The sequence below is a fragment of the Erpetoichthys calabaricus genome, chromosome 2 (genome assembly GCF_900747795.2).
Source record: "Erpetoichthys calabaricus chromosome 2, fErpCal1.3, whole genome shotgun sequence".
NCBI classification, from domain to species: Eukaryota; Metazoa; Chordata; class Cladistia; order Polypteriformes; family Polypteridae; genus Erpetoichthys; species Erpetoichthys calabaricus.
In genome coordinates this window covers 36,740,926-36,751,636 of record NC_041395.2, presented here as the reverse complement: position 1 = coordinate 36,751,636, position 10,711 = coordinate 36,740,926, and the positions used below count along the sequence as shown (strand labels likewise).

At 41.3% G+C, this 10,711-nt stretch overlaps 1 protein-coding gene across 1 annotated transcript in view; it reads left to right on the top strand.

Moving 5' to 3' along the window:
- The first annotated feature begins 1,953 nt into the window (after positions 1 to 1,953).
- The window catches only part of LOC114645247 (galanin receptor type 1-like), a 37,456-nt gene continuing 28,698 nt past the window's right edge, over positions 1,954 to 10,711 (top strand). The window contains exon 1 of the mRNA XM_028793119.2: positions 1,954 to 2,706. Coding sequence (XP_028648952.2) covers positions 1,954 to 2,706 — 753 coding nt within the window. The remainder of the gene's footprint in view (positions 2,707 to 10,711) is intronic.

Below are 10,711 nucleotides of genomic sequence, written 5' to 3'. Positions count from 1 at the left end.
TCTAAGCTCTGCAGGAAAATTCCCTCTACCCCATGGCTTGGGTTTTACTTTTAAACAGATTTGTGCCTTTCCTAATCATGTCCAATAAGATGAATTCCCCACAGGTGGACTCCAAACAAGGTGCAGAAACATCTCAGTGAACCATCAGTGTCAAGCATCATAGCAAAGAGTCTGAACGCTTGTGTCAAAGTGATATGTCAGTGTTTTATTTTTAATTAAAGTGCAAACATTTCTAAAATCCTGGTTTTGCTTTATCATTCTGGGGAACTAAGTGTTGTTTGATGAGGGAAAAAATGAATTTAAATGATTTTAGCATAAGTCTGCAACATAATAAAATGTGAAAAAAGTGAAGGGGTCTGCATACTTTCTGAAGGCAATGTTTACAAAAAAGCATGCAGGCACATATCTTATATAATGTAGCAGTTGAGGCGTTTATCGACCTCTTGAACCCTCAGGTACCACTCCAAACACCAGGTAAAAGTACTATTATTATTTATTAAATAATAGTAACGTGCACAAAGCACCCTCCACTCCACACTATTCATACAATAAACAAACTAATCACAATACTCTCTCCTCCGCTCCCAGACACTTAGCCACCCTACCTCCCAGCTCAGCTCAGTGTCTGGGCTTTCCCAGAGTCCTTTTATACCCCCTGACCCGGAGGTGTTCCTGCCCAACAGTCCACAAGTCCTTATTACTTCCGGGTCAGGGTAAAAGTCCTTTTCTTCAACCTGGAAGTACGTCATTTCTCCTGTTCACGTCACCAGGACGTACTTCCAGGTTATAGGGCACATACAAGTCCACGAGCCTCCCTACGGCGACTCCTGGTGGTCCCCAAGGTATCCAGCAGGGCTGTGTATAAAAACTACAAATGCCATGAGGCCCTGCTGGATTTCTGGGCACGTCCATGCTGTCGGGAGAGCTCCTCCTGGTGGCCTGGGGGTGAGGGCCGGAAACTCTCGCCGGCCATCCATCACAATAATTTTAATGATCAGTCACCATATTTGGTAAAAACCACTTGATCTTCATCAGAGTCACTGGGAGTTAAAGCATTGTATGTAAGACAAGAGCCAGCCTTGGATGAGGTGCCATCTCAGTGCTGGGCACACCCACACCCACAGTCACACCCATCAGCAGGGGTGGGGCTAATGAAACTGATATACCGTTTAATTATATTTAAAAAAATTACGTTAATGAGGAGAACATGTAAACTCCGATAGTGCCTGGGCCGAAATTTGCTCCCAGGATTTTGAAGCCATGACACAGAAGTACTTACCATCCCATAATTTAATTAATATAATAAAGGCAAAGAAATTTTCCAAATAGGTTTCAAATTAAAATTTTTTTCCCATTTTATTACTTTAATATTGAAAATGTCTTGTGACCTATGTGGGATCTGAAAATGGATAGATGGATAAATCAGAAAAAAAATATGCAAAATATCTGTCAGTTTAACTATTGTAATTATCTTTATATAATTTTATTAGGTTTATTAATAATATTTCCTTTCATTTATTTGTCTGCCTAGGCTACTATGGAATTCCTGATCACCCCAGAATTTGCACCATTACTATCTTTGTTATTACTCAACTGTAAAGAGCTGTAAAATTATTGCCAGTGCCAGTCATTATTTTGTTGCTGCAGAATCTTAATGGCTTTATAACAACTTGAGTCCAAATTTCTGAAAACCAACAGAGAAGCCAGCACACGCTAGCCATGCCATCATTAAAGTCTGCCATTAATGGCAAGTATTCACGGAACTGACACAATATTGAATTTCTAACTTCCTTTTTCGCTAACTGGATCTCTTGATTGGACTCATATTTCACAAACACTTTTTTCCTGTAAGGGACACTTTAATTTTAAAATGTTTTTATTTTTTTCCTTAAAAATACCAGTAATTTATTTTTTGGACAACTATATAACTTTAGTAGATTGATCATTCAAGCGATGAATATCTACGTGGATCATTACAAGGACTCTGATCAGACAAACACTTCCTTTGTCACGAACATGAGTGTTGAGAGTGTGTCGACATCCTCTACGTGGACCCCCATGAATATCAGCGCTGCTCTGCCCACTTCAGCCTTCTCTGCCGGAGACGACCCTGTGACTGGACCTCAGGTGATCATGGTGCCACTTGTTTTCTTCGTGGTCTTCATTTCTGGTGTGATTGGTAACTCCTTAGTCATTGTTGTGTTATCCCGGAAAAAAATGGGCAAATCTGGCACAACCACAAATATTCTCATTTTCAATCTAAGCATGGCAGACCTGGCCTTCCTGTTCCTCTGTGTCCCTTTCCAGGCCACGATTTACTCCCTTCCTGAGTGGATTTTTGGGCCAATCTTATGCAAGTTAGTTCACTACTTTGCCACAGTCACCATGCTGGTCAGCATCTTCACATTGGTTGCCATGTCGGCTGATCGTTACATTGCCGTTGTGCATCACGCCAAGGTGTCTTTGGGACTGCGCAGCCGCAGGAATGCTGTGTCTGGTATGGTAATGGCCTGGCTTCTTTCTTTGGGCATAGCCATACCAGTAGCCCAGCACCAAACATATGTCACAGGCTACTATGAGGCACCCAACAGTACTTTCTGCTGGGAGATATGGGAGAGTCATACCCAGAAACAAAGCTACACTGCTGCCATCCTCATTTTGGGATATCTCCTTCCACTACTGTTTATTTCATGTTGCTATATTCAGGTGAGTAAAACTTTGACATCAACATGCATGGCATTAAAAAATATACAGTGCTTTCAAAAAGTATTTAGACCCCTTCACTTTTTGCTATTTTGCTGCCTTATTCTAAAATCTATCAAATTCATTTTTGCCCTTCATCAAGCGACACTCAATTTTCTAGAACTTTAAGAGAAAACACGATTTTAGGAATTTTTGCAAAATTATTGAACATTAGCTACAGTATCTGTCACAGATAATAGAATAATTTAAAAATATTTGCTATCCCTGGCACCTTTCCTCTGTACGCATAAGTGTGTGTACACCACTTCACCAGCTGTCCCTCTTTTGTGCACGTTTCTGTAAAGCCTGTGTCTCAGATCCCTTCCTGAACTGCGAGGCAACTTTCTCACCTCCTGTTTGCTTTTTGACTTGAAGACAACGCTTCCTGTGTGGCTCATATGCCTTTACTCCTCCACTTGCATCTCACACTCTCACCTCCTCTTTCAATTCGTCATCCAAAGCCAAAGTGACTAATCACGCCAGAGCCAAACTGACCAATCAGATTTCTCGGAGAAACTGGACACACAGACCTTAGCGTTTTATTATATAATAAACTAGCTGTACCCCGTGGCTGTGCCCACATAGTAATGAAACAGGACAAACTTTAAAAATCAATAGACGTTGGCACAATATATGATCGTGTTCAGCTCTATTGGGAGAGCATTCCCCGCGTGGGGAGAAAAGCACATGGTCGTGATATCTCTGTCAATCAGTAGCTACCCTCTAAAACACATGGAGCTCTCATCTCTCTCTCAAAAACGTCAATCGTTACTCCTTAACAATCTTTAGATGATAATTTCTGTTGAACAAACAGGTATCGTTAGCTAAGCAGAGGCAAGGTGCACTCCAACACGTGGCGAGACCTGGACCAACTTGAACAGAGGCTGGAGAGTGAATGAGGAAGGCCCCGCCCCCCCCCTGCTCTTGGCCCACAGCCACTCTGTTGGATTTACATAAATACATCGGTACTGCAAGCGAACTATGGCACCAGAAAGTTGAAGCAAATTATAGAAAACAAGCAGATCTAAATCCATTAAGTAATTCTCTTGTGAAAAGCAGATGGATATATCGACAGAATACACTTGGACCATGAAATTTTTAAAACTGTTTCTTAGTGAGCACCTGTGGGCCAACGGTAACCTACAAATTTCTGATGGTTCGGGAGATTTCGTGATGAGTGAGTCAGTGGCATTTGGCTTTTATTAATATATAGATTTATAAACCTTAAATATCCAAATGACACAAGTATTTGCTGTGGCACTTGAAGTTTGGCTCAGGTGTATACCATCACATTGGTCCTCTTTGAGATGTTTCTACATCTTGTCCACCACCGGTCAATTCAATTGACTGTGCATGATTAGGAAAGGCACACTACTGTCTATAGAAGGTCCCATCCATTGAAGGACTCCATAATTCGTAAATGGAATAAGTTTGGAACAAACACAAGTCTTCTTCAAACTGACTGCATAAGAATTCTGAGGAGAAGGGCATTAGTGAAAAATCAGGAGTGGTCTCCCCAAGACTTTCTTATATACAGGGAGTCCTCAGGTTACAGCATCTCAACATACGACGTTTCAAGTTTACAACGCTCACTCCCATAAAAATTTTAAAAAATTGAGACATGAGAAGGAATAAAGGTAAGGATTTTTTTTACACTCATTTTTTCTGTTACTACAGTACAGTGTACAGTACAGTATATTTATGTCCTTTTCCTTTTTCTGTGGCTTTGTTGTGTTTTTATGTTCAAGATTATGATTTTGCAAATGTGTTAGGATAGGTAAGTGACTTAGGCTAGGGTGAGTTTTGACTTACACCAAAATTTGGGTTACATCACTGTTGTAGGAACGGAACTGTGTCGTAACCCGAGGACCCCCTGTACTCAGATATGGGGATGGATATTTGAGGAGTAAACCACAAGACAATGATTGTATTTTTATATTATGTACATTAAAGAACCATCAACAATAAATCAAATCAAATTAATAATATATTGAACAATTATTATAAAAATAAAGTTGAATAAATCAGACTCTTCAGCTGCGTGAACAAAAAAGTGCCACTTCCGGTTAGTGGAAATAGCTCAAAAGTTGATAGAAATTTACGTTTTGTACCTAATACTTGTATGCAAAACTTGGTTGACCTAAGCGAAAGCGTACTCAAGTTATCGTGTTTACACACGCACACACACACACACACACACACACGCACGCACACACACACACACACACACACAGAGACACAGAGACATAATTCCAAAATGGTATTTTTGGACTCAGGGGGGTCTAAAATGTTGAGATTCATCAAAACCTCGAAATCGAATTTTAGGACATTACAATATTTTCCCTATACTTCATACACAAGAAAGTAAAAAGGTGACCAAGACCTGATGGTCACTCTACAGCTACAGAGAAGCTGTGTGAAAATGGGAAATTTTCTAAAAGGACAACCACCACTGCAACACTCCACTAATCAAAGCTTTATGTCAAAGTGGTGAGACGTGGCTGCTTGGAGTTTGCACCTCAAGGATTCTCAGGTTATGAGACACATGATTCTCTGGTCTAATGAAACCAGAATTGAACTGCTTGGCCTCAATTTTAAGGGTTAACTTTTGAAGGAAGCCACACACCAGTCATCAGCTGTGCAGTACCCTTCCTATGGTAAATGATTATTGGAAAATATGAGTTGATCACTCGATTAATTGTCAATTTAAGCAATTCATTAATTTGGCAAGGCTCCCCCTATATTTACCTTACCTTCCTCTGTTGTAGGAGGCAGATCTCTGGCTGTTAGACTTGTGTCAAAGTAACTGAGGCAGACTTGTTTAAGAAACAGAACAACACAACTTAGTGATAAACTAAAGGACCATAGAAACATGATAACTGCATATATATGAAGGCAGAACGAAAGAGAAAAGAGACACACAAACATTTAACACAGAATATGCTGGCTGTTTACTGGCTATTTAGAGTTCTAATTCATCTTGGCACTGGTAAGCAGTTTTACGATACGTCTTTAAAGATGATGTCTGATATTGTGCCATCATTGTTGCTCCATGTTTAAGTGCAGGACTTCTTCTGTACTGGAGTGCCCTCTTTCTCTTTGCTACATGGTCATGGTCCTTTGTTTGTGGTGTGCTGTGATGCTGCCTTTATCAGCTCGCTGTTGATTTATTTGCTATGTCCTCTGCAACTTTTCTTTCAGCATTTTCAGACTGGGCTCAGTCACTGGCACAGAGCTTGGCTTGGCAGAGTGACTTCTAGTGCTAGTTCAGGGCATCCAGTGCCAAGGCTCTATGGAGAATAGCTTTCAGGCCAAAGACAGTTTGAGAGTTCTTTGTTCCACAGGCAGTGGGTGGCTTATCACCCCTGAAGAGACTGGCCCGTCTGCTTTCGTCTCACAAACAGAACAGACTGTCAGCTTTCAGTTCCCTAAAAGGGAGTGTATTGTCTGCAATATGGCTCCCCAAAGGAAAATGACCCTCAGGAAAAAAAGAGATGGAAGAGATGAAATCAGCTAGTCTTAAAGGAAGGTGACTGGATTAAAGTCCCATCCAGTTACAGATCCAGGGCCTGTTTGTTGGTGTGTTATTTTGTCCATCACATCCAGGCAGGTTCAGTTTAGTCACAAGTCTAAAAAAAATGTCCATTTGGGCGCCTTTCATCAGAAGGAGTCTCTTCAAAAGTGTCAGCTCAATTCTCATTCACACCTTTGCTATCAGATGAAGGACTGGGCTGTCCAGAGTGTTGGTGTGAGCTGCAGTTCAGAAAATCACTCTAGAAGGCAGGTAGAGAATGTAGAGTAAATGGCTGTCTGCATCCCTTTTAAATCTGCTGTATTGACAGGCCTTGCGTGCCACTAAGCCCAGCAAAATAGGCAGTGCCCACTTTATCCTAAAGCATTGCGGTGGCAGCAACATACCCTGGGGTTGTTTCTCAGCAGCAGGAACTGGGAGACTAGTCACAGTTGAGGAAAGTTGAATGGAGCAAAGTACAGAGATACAGTATCCTTAATGAGAACCTGCTCCAGAGTGATATGGACCTCAGACTGGGCTGAAGGTTCACCAATGACCCTAGAGGAGAGGTTTAGGGACAACTCTCTGAATGTGTTTGACCTTCCCAGCCAATCAATCTCTTCTGGAAAGCCTTGAAATTAACTGTCCACCAACAGTCTCCATCCAACCTGACAGAGCTTGAGACGATTTGCAGAGAAGAATTGCAGAAAATCCTCAAATCCAGGTGTGAAGGTCATTGGATCAAACCAAAGAAGACTTCTAGCTGTAATCTCTGCCAAAGTTGATTCAACTAATTACTAAGTACAGGTTCTGAATGTTTGTGTCATTGTGGTATTTCAGTTTTTATTCCTAAAATCTTGTTTTCGCTTTGTCATTCTGGGGTATTGAGTGTTGCTTGATGAAGGAAAAATGAATTTAATTGATTTTAAAATAAGGCTGTAACATAAGAAAATGAGTTAAAAGTGAAGTTATTATATGTAACAACAATAACAACAACATTTATTTATATAGGACGTTTTCATACAAATAATGTAGCTCAAAGTGCTTTACATGATGAAGAAAAGAAAAATAAAAGACAAAGTAAGAATTAAAATAAGACAACACTAATTAACATAGAATAAGGGACAGAAAAAAACAAAAAAAAAACTCCAGACGGCTGGAAAGAAAAAAAAAAAAATCTGCAGGGGTTGCAGACCATGAGACCACCCAGCCCCCTCTGGGCATTCTACCTAACATAAATGAAACAGTCCTCTTTGTATTTAAGGTTCTCACTGGAAGGACTTGATGATGATGGTCATGCAGACTTCTGGCTTTTAATCCATCAATGTAGGAACATCACGGTGCTTTCATTAGGTGGTGGTGGCGCAGGACGCCACCACAAAAAAACGGAAAAAGAAACAGAAGAGAGAGTAGGGGTTAGTACGGATTTTAGAGCCACCATGAATAGTTATTATAATGAATTAAATATACAGAGTATCAGGATTAAATTAAAGTGAAGTTATGAGAAGGCCATGTTAAAATTATGTGTTTTCAGCAATTTTTTAAAGTGCTCCACTATATTAGCCTGGCGAATTCTGGCAGATTTTAGGTGCATAATAGCAGAAGGCCACCTCACCACTTCTTTTAAGTTTTGCTCTTGGAATTCTAAGCACACACTCATTTGAGGATCTAAGGTTACGATTTGGAATATAAGGTGTCAGACATTCCGATATATAAGATGGAGCAAGATTATTTAAAGCTTTATAAACCATAAGCAGTATTTTAAAGTCAATTCTGAATGACACAGGTAACCAGTGTAGTGACATCAAAACTGGAGAAATGTTTATGTGTAAACCTTTGGGCATTTCAGAAATGAAGGTAAATTTTGAAATATGGCATACTGTTTATAAAGTAAGAGAATGACACGGGTTTATATGGCAGCCATACATTCATTTCTGTGCTTGGTAGCATCATACACAAAACAGCAACCACTCATGGCTGCATAGGAGACTATCACACATTCACCCAGCTTCAGTCGCACTCCATCACTTTAGATCCTCATTTGCCTTATTCTTGGTTGGGTTTATAGGGGCAAGGCCAGCCCTATCCTAGGATGAGACCCACACTCACACTAGCACAATTTAAAGGCCTTTTTGCTTTTAGCAATGAAATCATCCCAATATGGCCTACTTTACGCACTGCACAACACACTCACTCACACACACATGCCCACATTCTTTCATACTGGTGCTAGTTCAAGTCTGAATTTGCTTATTTCTGGTGAGGCTTATGAGGAGCCAAAAAGAAAACTGCCCTCATGTGGGGTTCTAGTTAATGGCAGGACATATTGTGAGCACACAATCACAACTGGTAGTCGCCATAACAGACCATTAAACTAAATGTCCTTAGGCTGTTTGAGGTAAGACGAGGAAACAGAAGGAACATTCAGACTCCAATAAGAAGGACAACATTTGGAAATGGAACCAGGTTCTTAACTTATATATTTTAAAAGATAGGAGAGAATGTAAAAAAGCATTACAGTAAATCTTCTGCTTCAGTTCTCAACTCACCTTATGGCCTGAAGAGAGTCACTTCACCTACCTGCAAACAATGGTGCCACGGTGTAAAGCTCCAGATGGAGGTCGCTATACAAAAGCAGTTCTGCCCACCGTCCATCCACTTCTTGAGTCTATCCATTGTAGATGCCACATGGGCTGGACAGGCATCCCGGCCTGAAGAGGGGATGGTTCCTTACCCAGACGGGGGGTGTCTAACAGGCAGATGGGAATCCCGGCCGGGGAGGAAGGGAGTGATAATCAGCCCACTAAAAAGATATAGCTGGGGGCTTTTTACTCCCCCAGCACACTAGATGGCAGCAGCCCCCGATATTGGTGCCCATCGGAAAGCCAGCAGGACATGTAGGGAGATGTAGTCCAGCAGAGCAGCCCTGCTGGGGTCACTGGGTGCCACAAGAGGGCGCTGCAGGGAGACAAGGTCCCGGCTGTAATTCCGTATGACTCAGGCAGTGGCCCTGGTACCAGAAGTACTCCCAGGTCATTAATAAAAGGGACCTGCACTCCCTTAGCCAGGCGAGTCGGAGTTGGGAGCAAGAAGGGCAACACTCAACTTTAGGAGGGCAGTGCGGTGGTGAGAGAAATTGTGGGGAAGAATTGAATTGTGGAGAGAGAAACCTGTTACTTGTTTGCAGAGTTTGGTTAATAAACCAACCCTTATTTAAACCCGGGACTGTGCTTGTGTGTTCATGTCGTGGTTTGGACTCACTGATGCCCCGGTTTCCATTACACCGTCTATTTCCAAACTAACGTATCCCAGCAGTATCAGATGCAAAACCAGCTGACGCTCTTGGGCTGAACCATAAAATGCGCACTATAAGGTAAAATGGTAGACGCTAAGCAGCTTTTCCATTTTAGTGATGCTCCCCCCTAGTTCTGCCCTAGAAAGTCAGCTCAGCTTTGACAGCACACATGGGCTGTTGTTGCTTGGTTGCTTTCTTTAATTAGTTAATTAAATTCTGTATAAACAAAGATTAGCTTGTTTTTATCTTTTAAAGTCTTCTTCACATCACCTTCTTTATTACCCAATGCTCTCCTCCACCCTTTAATAGCTCTCTCTAACATATTCAGATCATCAAGCAAAGCCGCACAATGTTCATAATCAATGCCCTACCATCTCCTTGCAGTGTTGGCACATCACACATCAGACACAGGGTTACTCTTAATGGCAGCACACTTACGCTAATTTTAATATTTCTAATTCTTAATTCCACCTTCTCTTGAATAAGCCAACAATTATTTGTCATTTAATTTAACTTGTTGAACACAGGTTTACCCCACTCACAGTTAAGTCTTCATTCTTATCATCTGGTATCAAGACAAAGGGTGAAGTCAGACTAATGAGGGTTACTATGCTGCTGGCAGCCTGGGCATTCTGCCAGGCTCATTAACAGAGCACACTCCTTTCCAGACATGTGAAGCTACCAATTACATGGGAGTTGGGGGCAAAAGATCACAAGATGTTTCTTAGCTAATCTTTTTTTTTTTTTTAATGTTCCAACCACTGGCGGCATGATGGCACAGAGGTTAGTGTGGCTGCCTCATACTTTCAGGAGACTTCCCATCTTGCTTGCCATCGGCTTTGAGTTTGCATGTTCTCCTCTTGTCCGTGTGCACTCTAGTTTCCTTTCAAAAAGCCTTTCACACAGTCCAATACTTAAAACTAATTTTGAAACTAGATGCTGTTGCCATTAAAACCGCATTTTATGTTGGATAATCGATACAAGGCCAAGAGGACAGATAAGGAGGGAATGGAGGAGGTCATTAGTGGAGTCCATCAAGGGGTCTGTCTTTCCACTGTTACTCTTTCAAAGTGATTTTAATAATTTTCCCAGAGTAGTTAATAAACCTTTGAAATGTCTAGATAGCACTAAAACTGGAGGGGTGGCAAATGCTACGGAGGTGG